Source organism: Eubalaena glacialis, chromosome 8 (genome assembly GCF_028564815.1).
Source record: "Eubalaena glacialis isolate mEubGla1 chromosome 8, mEubGla1.1.hap2.+ XY, whole genome shotgun sequence".
NCBI lineage: Eukaryota > Metazoa > Chordata > Mammalia > Artiodactyla > Balaenidae > Eubalaena > Eubalaena glacialis.
This window is the reverse complement of record NC_083723.1, coordinates 123,711,793-123,732,873: the sequence shown is the minus strand read 5'-3', so window position 1 is coordinate 123,732,873 and position 21,081 is coordinate 123,711,793. Positions and strand designations below refer to the sequence as shown.

The window sequence follows — 21,081 nt, the reverse complement described above, 5'->3', positions numbered from 1 at the left end:
GTCTCCCTGTGGCTTCTCTCCTTCGGAAATCTGAGTCCACTTCCTCCACGTCCTTGGTCCTTGACAGTTGAAATTCAGGTCTTTCAGAATCCTCCTGGAGAGCCACCTCAGTGATGGAGAGCCCTGTGCCACCTCCCTGGAGCAGAATTAGTCACTGTCTCAGCGCCCCCATTAACTACCCACACAGCACTTTTCATACTGTATTCTGATCAGTTGTAGGGCAGTGTTTCTCAACGGGGAGTGATTTTGCCTCCCAGGGGACATTTGACAACATCTAGAGACATTTTTTATCCTAGCTGGGGGAGGGGTGGGGCGGTTCTGCTGGGGTCTAGTGGGCAGAGGCCGGGGATGCTGCCCAGTGTCCTACAGCGCACAGGACGGCCCGACAACAGAAGCGTCCAGCCTAACGTGCCAGTAGCGCCAAGGTCGAGAAAGGCTGTCGTAGGGGCGTCTGAGGTTCTTTCTTGTTAGGTAGTTCTTTGAGGTAGAGACTGTATCTTACTCATGTTTGTACGTTACACGCACACGCACACACACACACACATACACACACCCCTTCCCAGCTTGCCAGCGCCAAACACCCCCCGTTCATAAGAGACCCCCGTGTTAGCTGAGTCACGGCCATGCTGGTGACCGTAGCTAAAGCTCCGAGGGGGCTGTGCAGGCAGAGCACGGGCATCGCCTCAGAGCCGCCTAAGTGAGACGCAGACCAGGGTTGTTCTACTTGCAACTGTGTGAAAGCCGGAGCCTCATCTTCCCCAATTAGGCTTTTTCTCTGTCGTGGATGTTCTTCAGTCACCTGGCATCAAAATTGGGGGGAGGGGCGGGTTCTTACTTAGTCATTCATCTCTATTTCCCCTATTGTATTATTCTCTAAACCTTTTGGTTCTTCCTTTCAGTTGCCCCTACATTCCCACAGTCACCATTCGAGACCTAACTGACCTGACACTCGGTTTTTTTGCATCTGCCTCTGGTGCTGTCACGTCGTCCCACTGCTTAAACCCATCCGTGCTGGCCTGGCTTTCTCTCCCAGACACGGAGCCCACCTCGGGTCATTAGTCCCCAGACTCCTCGCTCCTGCCCCCCAGCACCGTCTCCTTTCTGTGTTTCGGGAACGTGAGGAAGTCCTTTTCCTCTCCAGGCCCTTACGAGTTTATCTTCTTTTATGTAAAGTCCACTCATCATGCAGAGCCTGGCTGAAATCTACCTCCTGAAGTTTTCCTTGCGTGACTCTGACCTCTGCTCATCCCTTCTCTCCCTGCATCCCTGCACTAAATAAGCCTTTTACAGTATGCTCTGATATGTATGCCTTCTTGTTGGTGGTTTCTTGCCACTTGTTGGTGGCATTTCAGTATAGGACTGTCTTAATGTTGCCAAGTGGATTTTAAGCTTCAGGAAGAGGCCAGGTTTTCCTACTGCAGGGCCCCCAGGAGTCCCAGTGCAACACTGCAGGAGGCAGAGTGGCTTTCTTAAGCTGAGCCGCAGCGGAGGCTGCAGCAGGTGGGGAGGCCCTCCGCCTCAGGCTCACAGAGCACGTTGTCCTCACAGGAGCTGAATGTGGAGGGCCTCCTCTCCAGCTGTTTAGGAAGGGAAACAGATTGAGAGACCTTAAGTACTTTGACCAAAAGCAGCAGCCAAGATGCAGTGATGTGAGTGCTGACGACTCCAGGTGACTAAGTGCTGTACCCACTGCCCAGCCTCCAGGCTCTCCAGACTCTCCAGACTCAACGCCCTCTCTGCCTTTGTGAAGACGCCCATGTGGTCCAGGCATAACCTGATCCAGCAGCTTAATTAGCACGATTTAACCAACTGCCCTTTTAAAATTAGAGATGCTAAAAATCTTATGTATCCTCAGAAAGAAGGAATGTGTGTATATGTGTGTGTGTGTGTGTGTGTGTGTGTGTGTGTGTGTCGGTGTATGTTTTAAAGTTCAAGTGTATCAGAAATTTTCAAATTAAATTAATGAAAATATTGTGTTGGTTTATGTTTTAAATTTATAAAACATTTGTCTTCAAAGAAAGGTAGAGCACGTTTTGTCTCTCATTTATATTTCTAATATTTCTGAATTATCTTGATTGTTTCCATCTGCTGAATTATGGGACTCAGCAGTAGTTATGAAATAGTAATTTCTTTTTTTTCCCTTATGTTGTGTGTGTTAACATTTGTAAATAAGAGTTTTTCTTATTTCTAGGTACAGATTTATGAATTAGAGGAACATAAGATTGAAACATGGAGGGGTAAGCACTGTTGAGTGTTAAAAACCTTTTAATATGAGGAAAAAAATGTTCTACATATGTATAAAATGTTTTAGTTTCACAGGTCCTCTTCTCTCTGCTTAATAATTGACTACATTAAGACATTTATTTCTATATTAATTTTGATAGTGTGCCATACTACTATAAATATTACCCATTCTGTTTAGTACACATGTATAGAGAACCTATAACAAGTCTTTAGACTAAGGCTGGGATATAGATGGGATATAGTAACTAGTGCCCGAGTCTCTGGCCCCCAGTGGAGCCACCATTCACCTCCAAGTATTACCTTCCAAATCTTTGCCTTTGTATAGAAAATGCAACAGAGGAATGCCTGAAATTAACAAAAGCAAGGATCTGTTCCTATTTAAATTCAATCATTATTTCTTTACATTATTATTATTTCTTTACAAATTATAGAGACAAGTAGAACAAGTGAACCTTAAACTAGATGATTTGGATAAAATCACATGAAAATAACTTCAAGATTGCTTTCTTTTGTTTGCAGCATTGAAATTCACCCTTCATAATCACAATACCCTTTTCTGAAATGGAGCCATTTTTTAAATTGTAATTTCATGATTGTGAAATTGTTCTGTCTTAATGAGACCCATCCTGCTGGGTTGGTACAGAGGGGGCAAAGGACCACTCAGTAAGAATATCCTAGATAGGAGCCTGTGATGGGGATCCTTGAGGAAGAAGCCTTTGTAGGGTGTTCAGGGAGAAGCCTACATTAGAAATTGAGGGTCCAACTCAAGGAAATTTTTTAATTTAAAACTGAGATTTAGCTTTGTACTCCCATTATCTGCTTGGTATGATAAGCACCCCCTGTGAGATCTGAACATCCGTTACGAATGCTCTAAAGAGGGCTGGGCCTCTTTTAATCCCATATGATTTAGAAGTTTCATTGAACGATATATTTGATTTATGATAGCTTTATCAAGTCAAACCAAACAAAGTAAGTCAACATGGGATCCACATTTTAGCACTGCCTATTATGCAGTGAATATATATATTTTAACACCAAGACAGATACTTTTTAATAAATTCTATTGTATAAGTAATGTTAGACCAAGGTTTAAGTATATTTACATTTTGATATTACATGGTATTTGGTAGTAATAATAATAATAATGTCGAGATTTTCTTGAATGCCTTCTGTGTAGAAACCTCAGTAAAGCAAATTAATTACAGTTTATCTTTACAAAGATAATGTCTACATACTAGAAAGATCCCCAGATACAGTAGATCAGGCTTTGGTGTGGAAAATAAAACTTAATAACATTTAAAGAACAAAGTTTGTTATAACTTTTATTTTATCTTTTAACTTGTGAAAATTAGTTTTAAAGGATTTCATAAAGTCTTCATTCGTTGAGGGTGACAGTGACTTGGTACCATTCTAGTGACCTCTGCTGGTATTGCTCTTTTATCAGATTTCTTGACTTTTCTTCTGATTTTTACAGCATCTATTGTAATACTGTTTTTTAAATACTTAACTTTTCCACAAAGGCAACATCCTGAAACAGTTTGGAAGTTGTTTAATAATAGCCATAACTATAAGTAACACAATAGTTTTCAGTAAATTAATTCGATTTGGGTTTTTAATCCTTCTAATTATTACCTGTAAATTGAAGGGTATTTTAATTTATGTAATAATTACAAACAGTAAATATGTTACTAATTACATATTTTCTTTCTATAAATACAGAGCTTTATTTACAAGAAACATTTAAGCCTTTAGTGAATATATCTCCAGATGCAAGGTAAACTTGTAAAGTTTTTCTCCTTTGAAAACATTCCATTCATTCAGATTCATCTGTTTTGTTACCATGGGTGATAGATTTTTTTTTTTTTTTTAATCTAGATAGGGCCCAGCCTCCTTAATATTAAATTCAGTAAACTTAGAGACAGTAGAGATCACAGCCATTGTTGGTCCAAAGGACTGATAATGAACTAGGAAGACGGTCATACGGAGCAGTTTGAAAACCCAGATCGCCCGCAGCAGAAGCCCACTCGGGAGCTCATGAAAGCTGCAGCTTCCTGGGCTCTTGTCCCAGTCAGTCTTCGGAGGGTTTTAGTGCCCCGGAATGTGCATGAAAACAACCCCCCCCGCGGTCCCAACGTGCACTGAAGTTGAAAAATCAGTCTCCGTAGGCACTGGTCCAGAGGTGGTCAGAGGATGGGGCTGCCCACAAGTGTTGACCCAAGCCTTCTGGGACGGCTCGGATACATTTTCAGAAATAAAAGCATTCTTAAAACTAGTGCACTAGTGAGAAAAAGTGGAATATTGATTTTTATTATTTTTATTTCCAAGTCCTGAAAAACAGCTACACCCAGCACACCTCCTTGTCGGCAGTCACAGGAGAGGCTGGAGCAGCCAGCAAGTGGGCTGGCTGAGCACGGAAGCGGCCGGTGGGCTGCGTGAAGTCAGAGCGGCCAGTGCACGGGGCTCCGGCCACAGCGCCCTCTGTTGCCAGGGTCATCCATTAGCTTCCCGAGGGGTTAGCTTCTGTCATTTCTCAAATAAAAGCATCAAACCTGCTATTAAAAAACTGCTCTCCTAGAGATTTTTGTAGTTCACACTTGGATTTGAGGCTTATTAACAGATTATGGAAAATCGAAAATTTTGCTGAGATCTCCAGTTTAAAACTTTTCTAGAACGCTGTTTTAGGTCAGTCAACCTTTTAATATTGTAATTTAAAGAAAGACACTGAAAGTACATTTAAAGCAGGGGTGGTCCAAAGTTTTCTAATTCTTCTTTAAAGCCTCCTAACAACTGTAATGGCTTTTCCCGCAGCCTCTTCGATGCTGTACACTCGTTGATCAAAAATAAAATCCACAGATTGCCAGTTATTGACCCTATCAGTGGGAATGCACTTTATATACTTACCCACAAAAGAATCCTCAAGTTCCTCCAGCTTTTTGTAAGTAGCTTTTAGTGTTTCTAAAGACATAGCTGCATCTACTTTAATTTACTTCAAGTAAATTGGCTCCTGTTACCCTCATAGAAGAAATCGTTAGTTTTGAGGTCTCCCATTTCTAAACTTCAGTTTCTCAACTCACTACTATTTGAATTGTACATTCTCAAAGTTGATTCCAGTTAAAAAGTAATCACCTTTCAGTGCAAGTAAAAACACTTGGAATTCTCTATTTAAGTGAGAATATTTTATCACCTAAAATGAGAAGCAAAGCAGTGCACGAGTCAGTCTGATTAAGGAACTGCTTACCCAAGATAGCTTGAGCCAGACTGCCTTATGATGCTTTACTGGTGTCATGGTTGGGGACATGCTCAGAAGTCCTGGCCCCAGGATGGTCTTATTATTTACTGCAGCAGTGATAGAAAAGCCCAAAGCAAATAAAATTTTGACAACGGAATACCATGTTGGTCCAAATCAGGGCTATATTGTCTGTAGGTTTTCTCAACTGCATCGGAAATGAGATGGCTTCATAATCATCCAAAACTCAGAACCTCTTTGGTTGGCAGTATTAAAAAGAGGCTCAGAAGGGCCAGAGTGTTCACAGGAGGGCTTTAATTTTTTCCTTTTAATTACATGCACTGAAGTTGAGGTTATAAGTAATTGGTCAGCTAGAACCAGTAAGAGGCCTCATTCATGGTTCAGAAGAGATCATATTAAGAATCATTTTTTAAAAGAATTTAGTAGACATTAAAAATCTACATCAAGTTAGCTTTCCTGTCTTCTCCACAGCTTCAAATAAGGAAATAAAGCGGCATTCTAGTGTGGCGTGAAGGAGCCCAGGCTGCTCCGACAGCAGCGCAGAGGGTTTAAGTGATTGGGAGAAATGCCTTGTCCGTCAAACCAGCCCTATATTTTAATAGTCTGTGTAAATGTCACACTCATCATGTTTAAATAAACACTAAGAAAGAATGTAGGAAGGAGAAGAGTAATTTACAAAAAAGCATGAAGTTTGGTAAAGAGGCAGTCTAGGGAAGAAGAATTAAGGAGGCGGGGACATTGTTGGTCGGACTTCCTGTCTGCCGTGGGCTGAACGCATGCAGTCGCCTTGGCACTGAGCTTTAACAGGACCTAGGGCGGGGCTGTACCAGGCTCTTAGCCCATGTACCCCTTAGAGTTGCCATTTTAAAACAATACTAATCGTGAGAGCAGCATTACGCTGTGTCAGGCACTTCACATGATAAATCTAACCCTAGCCACCACCCTCTCAGGTAGGTATTTTTATTCATCTGATTTGGAAGCGATAACACTCAGCAAGGTTGCGTAGCTTTGCCACGGTTGCCGGTGGTGGTGGTGGAGCAGCCCTCCCTCCAACAGTTCCGTCTGTCCGTGTCCGGAGGCGGCTTAGATCCTCAGGCTCAGGGCGCCTGGCTCACAGGGCTGACTGCGCCCGGAGGCCCAGCACATTTCCGTGGCCGCGCTGCCGTCAAGGAGGCACAGCCTGAGACAGGCCTTTGGCATCTTCTCCTCTACAAGTAGAGGAGGTGGCCTCTGCCAGTACTGCCTTATATTTGGGCCAATATGGTAATTAGAATCATGCTGTTAGAATATTCAGCTAGGGATTTTCAGATAAAAATGAAGAATTTTAAATAAACTCCAGAACCTGATTTTTACTGCCTTGAGATCACGTTCCGAGAAAAAGTAGCGTTGCCCTTAGAGACATTTGATAGTCAGCCTAAGTGTGCAGATGGAACAGGGGTTTATCCTGCATCGAGATGGGCTAGATGACCTAATAGGTCTTTCTTTTTTTCTCTCTAAATTTCTAGGATTCTCATGATTTGAATATTGATGAACTCTTTGACTTGAACATTTTGTTTCTTCTAATTGTTCATCTTTTCCTGATAATTATAAGGTACACCAGGAGGATGGAATCAACTGTACCCTTTATAAAAGGTGGATTTTTGAAACCATAGACCTTACTTTGTTTTAGTCAAACATGATCCTAGACTTCTCTCTTCTGACTTATCCCTCCTCCTTTAATACAGCCCGTGAAAAGAAAAGTTAACTTTTAAATGTTCTTTTAATTCTGTTCAGTTGGCTTGTTCTTGTTCCTAGTAGACAAAAATTGGAGTCCTCCAATGGAGAATTCAGGATGTAGAGGTGGGATGGTGTGGGAACTAGCTTAGCAGCTCAGACAGCCACCATCAAACGCTTTGGGTTTGGAAATGTGTGGGTTCTTAATAAACATTACTTAATGATGACAGCAGGACCATGAATTTAACATGAATAATTTAAGAAGATTCTTGGTGGCTGATGGGTCTTAATTTCCAAATAGACCTGTTGTTCCCTTCTGTCCGGTTTTACAGTGGGTGGAGAGAAGGAGAAAATGTTACAATGTTAGTGCTTTGCAGTATTTTTACTAAGTAGTTAAATATAAGCATAAACACATAAGCTGGTTTGAACAAAAGACACAGTTCTTGTATGTAACATTTTCACGTGAATTCAGATATCTGGGTGGATTGTTAGAAAAGACTAATTTGTTGCACATAGTTTTTCATCGAGTGTGGACGTGTGAACACTGAAAAGGTCTGCTCTGGCTCTAGAGCATCTGTGCCCGTCTTCCTGTCTAGATGTCTGATATGCCAAAGCCTGCTTTCATGAAGCAGAACCTGGGTGCGCTCGGAATCGGGACCTACCACAACATCGCCTTCATACACCCAGACACTCCCATCATTAAAGCCTTGAACGTCTTCGTGGAAAGACGAGTGTCAGCCTTGCCTGTTGTGGACGAGTCAGGTCTGTGTGCTGGGCCATAGCAGTTGAACAGAAACAACGGTTTATCTCCTTAGGGTAAAACTATTGTTAAATGACCTGGCATATCAGATAAGTGGGGAAATGAAAACTTAGACCAAGGAGTACTCAGGAGAATAAGAATTTTATACTGGCTTATTTTCACATTTTCCATTAAGATATGATTTCATGTCCCTTTTAAAATAGACAAGTTTATTTTGTTTAGCAATATTTAATTCTTAGTAAATATCTAGTTAAGATTGATATTAAATGCTGTTTTTTGTTTCTAAGACATTATTCTAACATACATTTTTATTTTTAGGAAAAGTTGTAGATATTTATTCCAAATTTGATGTAATTGTAAGTATTTCTAATTTTGTTAAACCTGTCATCTAGAATGCATTTAAAGCATATTCATTAGTCTGTTTTTTGTGATTTTTCCTATTTTAATAATTCCTAGCTTCTTTGAGGATGAGGACCTTATCAGAGAATTCCATAGACTCCCCAACAGTAATTGTACTTTTTAATATTCATTGGTTTAGCAGTGAATAACATATTAGTAGCATTTTATTTTTTTTAACTTTTTATTTTATATTGGAATATAGCCGATTAACAATGTTGTGACAGCTTCAGATGCACAGCAAAGTGACTTGGCCATACATACACATGTATCCATTCTCTCCCAGACTCCCCTCCCATCCAGGCTGCCACATAACACTGAGCAGAGTTCCCTGTGCTGTGCAGTAGGTCCTTGTTGGTTATCCTTTTCAAATATAACAGTGTGTACTTGTCAATCCCAAAATCCCTGACTATTCCTTCCCTCCACCTTCCCCCCCACCCCGTAACCATAAGTTCATTCTCTAAGTCTGTGAGTCCATTTCTGTTTTGTAAGTACATTCATTTGTATCATTTCTTTTTAGATTCCCCATATAAGCGATATCATCTGATATTTCTCTTTGTCTGACTTACTTCACTCAGCATGACAATCTCTAGGTCCATCCATGTTGCTGCAATGGCATTATTTCATTCTTTTTTATGGCTGAGAAATATTCCATTGTATGTATGTACCACATCTTCTTTATCCATTCCTCTGTCGATGGACATTTAGGTTACTTCCATGTCTTGGCTATTGTAAACAGTGCTGCAGTGAACATTGGGATGCATGTATCCTTTTGGACCATGTTTTTCTCCAGATATATGCCCAGGAGTGGGATTGCAGGGTTGTATGGTAGCTCTATTTTTAGCTTTTTAAGGACCCTCCATACTGTTCTCCATAGTGGCTGCACCAATTTACATTCCCACCAACAGTGTAGGAGGGTTCCCTTCTCTCCACACCCTCTCCAGCATTTACTGTTTGTGGATTTTTTGATGATGGCCATTCTGACTGGTGTGAGGTGATACCTCATTGTAGTTTTGATTTGCATTTCTCTAATCATTAGCGATGCTGACCATCTTTTCGTGTGCCTCTTTGCCATCTGTATGTCTTCCTTGGAAAAATGTCTATTTGGGTCTTATGCCCATTTTTTGATTGGGTTGTTTTGATATTAAGCCACATGAACTGTTTGTAAATTTTGGAGACTAATCCCTTGTCAGTCTCATCATTTGAAAATATTTTCTTCCAATCTGTGGGTTGTCTTTTCGTTTTATGGTTTCCTTTGCTGTGCAAAAGCTTTTGAGTTTAATTAGGTCCCATTTGTTTATTTTTGTTTTTATTTCCATTATTCTGGGAGATGGATGGGAAAAGATATTGCTGCGATTTATGTCAGAGAGTGTTCTGCCTATGTTTTCCTCTAAGAGTTTTATAGTGTCTGGTCTCACATTTAGGTTTTTAATCCATTTTGAGCTTATTTTTGTTTATGGTGTTAAAGAATGATCTAATTTCTTTTTTTTACATGTAGCTGTCCAGTTTTCCCAGCACCATTTGTTGAAGAGACTGCCTTTCCACCACTGTATAGTCTTGCCTCCCTTGTTGCCTCCTTTTGTCGTAGGTTAATTAACCATAGGTGCGTGGGTTCATTTCTGGGCTTTCTATCCTGTTCCATTGATCTACAGTTCTCTTTTTGTGCCACTACCATACTGTTTTGATGACTACAGCTTTGTAGTATAGTCTGAAGTCAGGGAGCCTGATTTCTCCAGCTCCATTTTTCTTTCTCAAGATTGCTTTGGCTATTTGGGATCTTTTGTGTCTCCATACAAATTTTAAGATTTTTTTTGTTCCAGTTCTGTGAAAAATTCCATTGGTAATTTGATAGGGATTGCACTGAATCTGTAGACTGCCTTGGGTAGTACAGTCATTTTGACAATATTTATTCCATTCCAAGAACATGGCATATCTTTCCATCTGTTTGTGTCTTCTTCAGTTTCTTTTATCGGCATCTTATAGTTTTTGGAGTACAGGTCTTTTGTCTCCTTAGGTTGGTTTATTCCTAGGTATTTTATTCTTTTTGATGCAGTGGTAAATGGGATTGTTTCTTGAATTTCTCTTTCTGATCTTTCATTGTTAGTGTATAGAAATGCAGCAGATGTCTGTGTATTAATTTTGTAGCCTGCAACTTTACCAAATTCATTGATGAGCTCTATAGTTTTCTGGTAGCATCTTTAGAATTTTCTCTGTATACTATCATGTCATCTGCAAACAGTGACAGTTTCTTTTCCAATTTGGATTCCTTTTATTTCTTTTTCTTCTCTGCCATAGCTAGGACTTCCAAAACTGTGTTGAATAAAAGTGGTGAGAGTGGGCATCCTTGTCTTGTTCCTGATCTTAGAGGAAATGCTTTGTTTTTCACCATTGAGAATGATGTTTGCTGTGGGTTTGTCATATATGGCCTTTATTATGTTGAGGTAGGTTCCCTCTATGCCCACTTTCTGGAGAGTTTTTATCATAAATGGGTGTTGAATTTTGTCAAAAGCTTTTTCTGCATCTATTGAGATGATCATAGGTTTTTATTCTTCAATTTGTTGATATGGTGTATCACACTGATTGATTTGTGGATACTGAGAAATCCTTGATCATGGTGTATGATCCTTTTAATGTATTGTTAGATTCAAATTGCTAGTATTTTGTTGAGGATTTTTGCTTCTATGTTCATCAGTGATATTGGCTGGTAATTTTCTTTTTTAGTGGTATCTTTGTCTGGTTTTGGTATTAGGGTGATGGTGGCCTCATAGAATGAGTTTGGGAGTTTTCCTTCCTCTGCAATTTTTTGGAACAGTTTCCGAAGGATAGGTGTTAGCTCTTTTCTAAATGTTTGATAGAATTCACCTGTGAAGCCATCAGGTCCTGGACTTTTGTTTGTTTGTGGTTTTTTAATTACAGTTTCAATTTCAGTGCTTGTGATTGGTCTGTTCATATTTTCTGACTCTTCCTGGTTCAGTCCTGGGAGACTGTACCTTTCCATATTAGTAGCATTTTATAATTCTTTGTCTTTTCAGTACATGAGTCACTTATCCGTTACTACAGCATGTGTATATGTTAAATGGTCATGTTTCTATACCAGAGACATTGATTCATTCTGCCAACAGGCATGTGCTTAGTGCGCATGTGGATCCCTGGTCACCCATATCCCACTACTTGCTGATTGGGAACAACTGTTCTAAAGAGGACAGCAAATGTATTTAATAGCATTATGTAAAGTTCTGTTTTTTAATCCCTGGTTTAAATTTACTAGATTGATTTTGGTCTTACATCCTTCCACTCGATACTTTTCCCCCATTCATTTAAATTCATTTCCTTAGAGTTTTACATTATTTCTAAGAAAGGGAACTGAAACTTTGATAGCCCCAAACCTGCATACCGTTTTTTTGCCTTAATATTGACCATAGCATTAAGTATTCTTCTGTAGCTGTCTCAGACCCTTTTGTTTCATCTTATTCTGTTTAACATAACCGACACCAAAAAATAGGCTTATTGGAATTTGGTTGGGTGGGACCCTGTAAGGTTAATGAGAACCTTGAGAAGCCATTCAGATCTACAGGGCTTCCTCCGTGATTACTTGATCCCGACTGGCCCCCGCAAAGCCTTTCTAGCAAAAACCTTGTTCCCTAGCCCTGGGGACTTCTCACCCTTTGCAGGTGTTGGTCCACCTCTCAAAAGACTATTCATTCAGGGAATGTAGTGTAAGAGTGGGGGGATAAATTAGGAGTTTAGAACTAACAAATACAAACTACTGTATATAAAATAAACAAGGCCCTACTGTATAGCACAGGGAACTATATTCAATATCTTATAATAACCTATAATAAAAATATATATATATATATATATATAAATAAGTCACTTTGCTGTACACTAGCAACTAACACTACATTGTAAATCAACTATACTTCAATTAAAAAAAAAAAAACCCTATAGGGTAAGAATAGGGGAATCTTCTGTAGGACATACAGTCAGAATTTAACCGTTGCTTCATAATAAAGGTACACCTTATAAGCTTTAAATGATTATTGATAAGATGATGAAATAACAGTACTGATGGCATGTCATAAGCTGGTACAGTGGTACTAAGTTATGATAAACATTAATGTTTTTAAAGATCAGGCTGCTTTGAACTAACTTTGGTCATTAATGTGAATTGAAATGAAGGATATAACTCACTGTTACTTTATTATAGAACCTTGCTGCTGAAAAAACATACAACAACCTAGACATCACAGTGACCCAGGCCCTGCAGCACCGGTCACAGTATTTCGAAGGCGTGGTGAAGTGCAGTAAGCTGGAAGTACTGGAGACCATCGTGGACAGAATAGTGAGAGCCGAGGTGAAGTGGCTGCACCCGGGTCCCTCCCCACCTCCCCACCTGCCCACCTCCCCGTCTGCCACGAGCACTAACTAGGAAACAGTGCCCCAGGAATTCTGAGTCACAGGACCAGCCCGTGAGGCAGCCTTCCATTCCAGTCCCGTGACACAGTCTCCCTGCTCCAGAACCTAGCACGTTTCTTGGCACATAGTAGGTCATCTGTGAATGTTCACTGAATTGAATTGAATTTATAAGTCCTGACATCATAGCTGAATCAAATAAAGATACTTCCATGGTTTTAAAACATACTTGAGAAAACAGAAGTCCCAAGAGCTTTAAGTTTCCTTAGAGTATTGATGAATTTAAAGCTAAAAATGTGTAATTATATGGTTTTAACAAGTAAGTCAATAAAATGTATTCTGATCTTTTTTTTTAAGTTAAATGGTCTGTTCATCTCCTGACCGTGAGCACTTGTGTCCCCCTGTATTTTACTGCCTGTAGGATTTTTTAGTATACTTTGCATAACACTCTGAATAAAAGATAAGCAAGATCATTTTATAGTGTATCTAATTCAGTATACCCATTCCCAAAATAATTTTTCCTTTCTTGTTAGGGATAGGAATGTTGTTACCCTCTTCATCACTCCTTAGGACTGAAGGATGCAACTGTGTTCCTTCTAACCCCTATTAGGCAAAATCAATTCATAATAAGTCTGCTTTGATTTTTATTTAAAAGCAAGAATACAGTCCCTGAGGAAAAGTACCTGGTTATTTTTAGGCTAATTGCAGGCGACCTTAGCCTGCTTTCTGAAAGCTACCTGTGAAGCGGTGTGTTGGGTCAGAGCACAGAGCCCGTCTTCGGGAGCCAATGTTGCCCAAGTCCACCTGCCCTGCTCCTGTCACGTGTGTTGGAGGGTCCCACCCTGCTCCGTCCTCAGCAGAGCTGACTCCCCAAGCTTCAGCTGCCATGGCTTTTACCGTTTCACTAGTCTCAACACGAAGTCTTTTTCTACTTCAATTTAACATCCATTACTAGTTTTCCAGAGGATTCTAATTGACTTAGGAATACATCTAAGCTTTTTATTGTTCTTTTGTATATGCCTTTTGAAGATCGTAAGCAGAAATAGGTAAGACATTCCTCCCTAATTTTAAGGACAATGGACCACATCCATCTGATGGAATCCTTTATAACAATTAAAAATCATGTTAAAGGAGAATACTGTTGAGATGGAAAAACAATATATTGCTAAGAGAAAGGCCAGTTACTATATATAGTGTGATGCTTCGTGTTAACAAATGTGCACGTGCATAGAAAAGAGACTAGAAAGACTCGCCCCGCAGTATTAACACGGCTGTCTCTGTGGAGAACGCCAGCACGCCTCTGTGTTCCCAAGACCCCTGTTTGAGCACGTGCTGCCGCAGGTAGGAGAAGAAGGTGATCGATGTCCTGGAAGTTCATCTGGGGAGCAGCACAAATTTAATATGAAACTAGGTCATTGAGGGAAATACAGGTGTAATTAAAGTTTTCTCAAGTTACCCACCTTGACTTTTTTCGTCATTAAAATAATTTTTTTCACCATATGACTCCTTGTTGGGGGACAAAGACCAGTTTTTAGCTTCAACATATATATATATAGATAGATAGGTGTGTGTATATATATATACACACACACATACATATATCTATATATATATATACGCACATATTTTATATACATACAAAATATATATATTATATATATATAGTATATTTTTGGCTGCACTGAGCGGCTTGTGGGATCTTAGTTCCCCAACCAGGGACTGAACCCGGGCCCTCAGCAGTGAAAGCACAGAGTCCTAACCACTGGACCGCCAGGGAATTCCCAGCTTCAACATATTTTGTTAGGAGAAGGGTATACAGTATCAGCGATGATTTGGTTTATTTATATGACAAATACCACACTAGCTTTTAGAAAAGAAACATTCATAAGTTTAGACTCAGCAACAGATGATAATATTTTTGGTGGTCATTTCTGTCTGGCAGAACTAATTCTAAGTGAAATGGTTTCCCCTTGACCTTTAGTAGTTCAAAAGATAGTTATTTATCATTATTAAATGTTAACAACAAAATGTGTCTAGTATAGAATATAAAGCATTCTCTGGCCCTAGACGTAAATCAACTTATGATTAAAGTTAATAGATAATTGTGTTATATCACAGGGTTATTGAAGAACATAAGTTTTTCTAGAGAAGCTTTTAAAAGAAATTTATGTTGATGAGCATGAGAAAGATGACAAAGTGATTTCTCTTTTAACCTAAAAGCAAGCTATGATGTCAAAAGCATCACCGGCACAGTATCATTAGAGACAAACTATAAAAAGTGATTTCCCTGCTCCTCCCATCTCCCTCCTGTGCCACCCATTCTGTACCAGCGGGTTTTAACTGTTCAGTGTGGAGAAGAGGATCTCCAGGGTAACCGACTGGCATGTGGTTGCCTCAAGCCTAAATTCTAAAGCTTTTAAATCAGAGAAGCGTGGTGCTCTCTCCCTCCTTTCCTGTTTTAAGGACGCTTTGTTATAGGAATACCTCAAAACATGGTCCACTCACTTATAAAAGACTTTCAAGTAGAAAATAAGACGTGAATGTAATTTCTTTCACTTTATTACAGTTGATCATCCTCTGACTGTTACTCTTAATATATGAACTTCATAGAGAAAAGAGAAAATATAACCTAAGAGCAGTGACCTTTTGTTTAGTTTCACTGCTTATTTGGACTTCTCTCCCAGGTAAAACCAGTTATTTGATAGTTAATAGAAACCGAGATACAACTTTTAAAAATTAAAAACCGTTTAAGAGATTAGAAACCACATGAAGCAGCTACTGTGATACTTCATGTTTCGAGTTGTATCTTTTATATATTAATATTTTGAAAATAGAAAACTCAGCAGGACATATCTGGCTAATTTTTCTTAAAAGTAGTCAAGCAAATCAGCATTGCATTTTAACAGAGCCAAGAGCATTGCATGGCTCTGTGCACTGTTACTTTCTCTCATTTGTGGGATCTGTTCATTGTATAGCACATGAAAGACTTTTTTTCTAACGTCCATTTTAAACCTTTACTTATTTCAACTTTCACACGTGGCCTCCTTTCCTCTTGTTTGCAGGTCCATCGGCTGGTGGTAGTAAACGAAACAGACAGTATCGTGGGTATTATTTCCCTGTCGGATATTCTGCAAGCCCTGATACTCACCCCTGCAGGTATAAATGCCAGTGTCTGACCTTTACTGTAAGTGCACAGGGAGCCCAGGCGGGGCTGGGGCGGGGATGCCGGGCAGCAAGCCCTCCCTCGCCCACCTGCCAGCCGCAGCTTTCTGTGCAGTACTTTGTAAACCATTTTCATTTTCTTTGTGGTTTTGAAGTTCTCCTATTCTACTTGAGTGAGGGAGAAGTTTATAGAAAGTATTCTGACTTAAGAGCATCCTGTCGACACCCAGAAGTGCTTAAGTAATCGAGGATTCATTGCCATGATCGTCATAACCTTGCCCATTAAAAAGTGAAGATCTCCTCAGTTTTGCTTTATGTTTAGGACTACTAACTGGAAATCAGGAGGGAAATTCTTTGGGATCTAAGTATTGAAACCATCTACCCTTCAAAAAAAAAAAAAGCTTACTAGTAGTGAGTATATAAAACAAATGACCTACACAAACTTTTTTCCATTAATAGTGTATGGAAATTATGTTAACTGCCAAACATTGGTGACTAAACTCATTTTCTGCCAGATTAACTCTAAGCAAACCCTCAGGTCACAGTCGGGGAGCCCGTGAGGCAGGGGGAGGGAGGGGCCTTCGGTGTTTCTCGTGTGTCACACAGTTTAATCGTTTAATGGCTGAAGGGGTCCTAAAACCACCAGCCTTCCACTTCCCCTCCCCACCCACACGAAGTACAGACAACCCAGCCTCAGGCCTCACAGATCAAGGCCAAGACAGGAGACTAAACCATGTGCCCTTTGAACTCTTAGAAGTTAAACATTAAAATGTGCCTTTACTAGGGTATTGATTTTTCTTTAGTTCAGAAATCAATCAAACTGGCTAAGACTAGTGTTTACAGTTGGCCTATAGCCTGAAGATACCCACCCGAAAAGAATCCCCATCACCAGCAAGAAACAGATTGCGCTGACTTAGTGAGAACGGCAGGGGCGTGATTCCGGGGGAGCGGTGACTCCCAGCAGGCTGTAGGGAAGCAGCAGCACCGGGACGTTGTTAGAAACACACAGGTGGGGCCCAGCCCACGTCTGCTGAGTGGGAAACCCGAGAGACGGGGCTTGCTGCAGGCATTTTCAAATTTCGGATATGTGAGAACCTGAAACTCATGGTAACCTCTTTTTAATCATTACTTAAGTTTTACTACAGCGTTCGAGTTCAACGTGTGTGCGCACTACAGAGTGATCACCCCCCAAAGTCCAGCTATCATCCACCACCATACAGCTGAGCCTCTCACCCACTGCACCCACCCCCGCCCCCTTCCCTTCTGGTAACCACTGCTGTGTTCTCCATGTTCTTTTGCTGTCTTTGTTTGTTCATCAGTTTTGGCTTGGGTTTTTTTAGATTACACATATGAATGAAACCATATGGTATTTCTCTGTCTTGATTTATTTCACTTAGAAATAAGTGAACGATCCATCCATGTTGTCAAAAATGGCAGGATTTTTTTTTTTTTTTTTTTTTATGGCTCATGATAATCTCTGTAGTCATGAAATGAGAAAAGGACTAAAAGATGTGAGACTGTTCATAGCATTACTTGTAATAACCTCAAACTGGAAATAACCCAAATATCTTTGAGCAGAAGAACGGACAGACTGCATTCTGTTCATTAGTGGAATGCGTTGACGGTGAACACACATAGCTGTATCGGACGGTGGATGAACCCCACAGACGAAACAGAGCAAGGAAGCAGGACCAATGCAGAGAGTGTGACTGCATTTATATACAGCTGACCCTTGAACAACATGGGTCCACTTATACGTGAATTTTTTTCAATAGTAGATACTGCAGTGCTACACAGTCCACGGTTGGTTGAATCCACAGACGCCGAACTGCGGATACGGAGGGGAATTGTGGATACAAAGGATAAGTTGTGGGTAGCGCCCCAGTGTTGTTCAGGGGTCAGCTGTGCAGCTCCTCTGTGCGTGTTAGGAAAAGGGCTCACCTCCAGACAGGCTCATCCCCACAGGCACGTAACTCGGCACCTTCAGAAAAAGACACCCCTTTTCTAGTCGGCGGGCCCTGGGCCAAGGCACACAGCTTGCCGGGCTGAGTCAGGCCAGATGTCAACTCGCTTCTGTCCCCGTGGCCAAGATTCTTTGTGCATTACCAATTCAGAGTAAGCAATTCTTCATCCTCTCTATGCCTTGGTGTCACAAACCATAAGAATGAGAATGTTCGTCTGGGTGAATTTAAATTTCCATCCAAATTTGGTATTTCAAAAATTCTAAATTATTAATGCAAGTCAGCATTAATGAAAATGCAAGGAGGAAACCTGTTCCACAGCTGCATTTGGAATGTATGTTACCACAGAAATAAATATTATAAAGACAGGGATAGGCGAATTAGAATTCCTTGTAGTACGGTGTGTATAACGCTGTTCATTTAGGAAAATGCCCTGTATTCCTAATGACTGGATTACCAGTGAACATCGGGAGCAGTGCTGTCCTGGAACAGAGGGAGCGCCTCCGTCAGATCAGACGCTAGCACACTCGGGTGACCGTGTGGTGTAAGCATCAGACTAGAGGTCCAGCCTGGGCAGCCCAGCCCCGCTGTCCCCTCGGAGCTGTGTGAGTGTGGGCCAGCTCGCTGCTCACCTATGCAGCCTCCGTCCCTCCCTTCAGCTATAGGATGAGCAGCCTGACACAGGCCTAGTGGCCCTCCAGAGATCCTCTGATTGAAACCACAGCCTTGCGTGAACGCTGTGCACCGTCAGACCCCATACCCGGGACAAGCCCTGCTGGGTGGATGTTTATGGAATAATCAGTAAGAGATGCTTTTTGAAAGAATCCACTATTATGTGAATAAAAGGTACCAGTGGTTATTCTTCTCACCAGATACTGGACACAACTCCCCATTAAGGATACTGATTCGATATAATAACATCTTCTCTTTTTTAAAAAGTTTTTAGCAGTAGTTCATTGTCCAACTTAATTCAGACTATCCAAACAAACCTAAGTATCCACATGTGCAACTAATGAGTAAACAGCCTGATGGCAGTAGCTACAATTTTTTTAGCCCCTTATTTTTATAGATTGTTGATCTCTTTCAAAGTCGAGTGTCTTCTAGTGTCTGATGAGAAAACACGGAATCTGTTGTAATGAAAAAAATGGCAGCTCCCCCCTCCCAACCCATTTCAAAATATCCTGGCAAGGTGAGAGTAGGTTTTATGTGCCGTTACTGTAAGCATGTTTAATGCTTTTACATTTTTATAAGTATGCACAACAGAAATACTTTGCACCTTCGCTAAAACTTAAATACATATTTCTTTTAAAAACTTTTAGCAGCAGAACCCTCTTCTTTTCCAAATTAAACCTTGCATATTTAGAATTATGATATGCAGGGAATTCCCTGATGGTCCAGTGGTTTAGGACTTCGCGCTTTCACTGCCGTGGCCCAAGTTCAATCTCTAGTCGGGGAACTAAGATCCCTCAAGCCTCGTGGCATGGCCAGAAGAAAAAAAAAAAAAGAGTGCTAGAATTACGATATGCAAAATGGATTAAAAGCGTGCTGCAGTGATGGTAGGTGGGGGTGGGGAGCTTGGCGCTCCCCTGCTCATTCCCCACGTCTCCTAAGGCTCTGCAGGTGCGGGAGGCGCCACCAGGCAGAGAACCACCACTGCGCTCATACAGGACATGCCCAGCTGCAACGTATTTTTATATTGCTTTGAAATTTTCGTTTCCCATCTCCTGATAGGTGCCAAGCAGAAGGAGACAGAAACCGAATGACGACCGTGAGTGCAGGAGCCCTCGCAGGAGAACTTGAACAAAGATGCTGGGTCACGCTTTGCCTCATGAACACTGACCGCGATAGAACAGAGTCCAATGGCTGAGAATGTGTATCAGGGTTTAGTGATGGGTGTTTTTTCCAGTGATGTTGAAACTAAGCATAAAAAAGAAAGATTTTGTGTTTGAAGATGCGAGCTTGCATTAAAAGACTGTTTTCAGACCGTCGTCTGAAAGATTTCAAATGCTGTATGTCATTAAAGTGCACTGTGTCCTGAATTTCTATTATTTTTCATTTTAAAGAATTCACTGGTATCTAACAGGTAATATGACATAAGGCGAGTGTGTGGCATATTGAGATCTAGTGCCTTATGTCAGAACAGCGATATGTCATCACTACTGCCCATCGCAGCTGGAGTGCGTCCTTGTGAACTGACACTGCTGGAGTGTGAACGTCTGAACCTTTACCAAATCAGTTTGTTTTCATTAGATTTGTTGAATAGCTGTAATTTGAATATAAATAATTACTTTATAAAACTTTAATGATGGTTTTATGTGTTAGTGTTCTGTTCTGAACTATAGTGTAAACAAGGCTGATTTACAACAGCTTTATTTATTTTTACTTTCATGCAATTTTTTACACATCTTTTGGTGGGTAAACTTCACCGTACCCGTTAATAAACCATTGGTTGCTATTTTAAAAGGGCAAAATTCTCATTAAGTTTGATCTGGAAAGGATATGACTTCTCAAATAGCCACTGTTAGGTTTTAAAAGCTGAAGTTTCTAACAGCATTTGTGGGAACCTCTCTGTGGGGCTGCAAACAAAGTGCCGGGAAGATGTCTATTTTTTCTTGTGTTTTGACATGAAAATCATGACGTTTGTGTGATTGCTGATGCGATTGTTTTGTAAATTTTACTGTGGCATATACAGTATTGTCATATGGTTGAGGAGAAACACAATGTTTCCTAATGTAAGTGCTCTGAAAATGTTGACACTATATATATATATATATATGTGTGTGTGTGTGTGTGTGTGCGCGTGTGTGTGTGTATATATATATATATATGAGTATAGTTTGGTTTTTTGTTTTGGGGGGTTTTTTTTGCAGATTGAAAAATTAAAATAAATCTTACTATCTGCCATCTTGTTACAGAAGTTCTTTAAAATACTTTGTATTTCAGCACGTTTCTTTTTTTAACGTCTTTATTGGAGTATAATTGCTTTACAGTGGTGTGTTAGTTTCTGCTTTATAACAAAGTGAATCAGCTATACAAATACATATATCCCCATTTCTCCTCCCTCTTGCGTCTCCCTCCCACCCTCCCTATCCCACCCCTCTAGGTGGTCACAAAGCACCAAGCTGATCTCCCTGTCAGCACATATTAATTAAAATTCTACATGCAGTTTCCCACTTAGATAT

At 40.4% G+C, this 21,081-nt stretch overlaps 1 protein-coding gene across 3 annotated transcripts in view; it reads left to right on the top strand.

Annotated features, from left to right (window-relative positions):
- PRKAG2 (protein kinase AMP-activated non-catalytic subunit gamma 2) overlaps positions 1 to 20,202 on the top strand; it is a 284,850-nt gene extending 264,648 nt beyond the window's left edge. For all 3 annotated transcript variants that reach the window (XM_061198961.1, XM_061198960.1, XM_061198962.1), the window contains 8 exons: positions 2,192 to 2,237; positions 3,964 to 4,018; positions 5,053 to 5,179; positions 7,801 to 7,966; positions 8,283 to 8,320; positions 12,571 to 12,717; positions 15,839 to 15,932; positions 19,631 to 20,202. In XM_061198961.1, the coding sequence (XP_061054944.1) occupies positions 2,192 to 2,237; positions 3,964 to 4,018; positions 5,053 to 5,179; positions 7,801 to 7,966; positions 8,283 to 8,320; positions 12,571 to 12,717; positions 15,839 to 15,932; positions 19,631 to 19,662 (705 nt within the window). In that variant the 3' untranslated portion in view covers positions 19,663 to 20,202. The remainder of the gene's footprint in view (positions 1 to 2,191; positions 2,238 to 3,963; positions 4,019 to 5,052; positions 5,180 to 7,800; positions 7,967 to 8,282; positions 8,321 to 12,570; positions 12,718 to 15,838; positions 15,933 to 19,630) is intronic.
- The last annotated feature ends 879 nt before the right edge of the window (positions 20,203 to 21,081 follow it).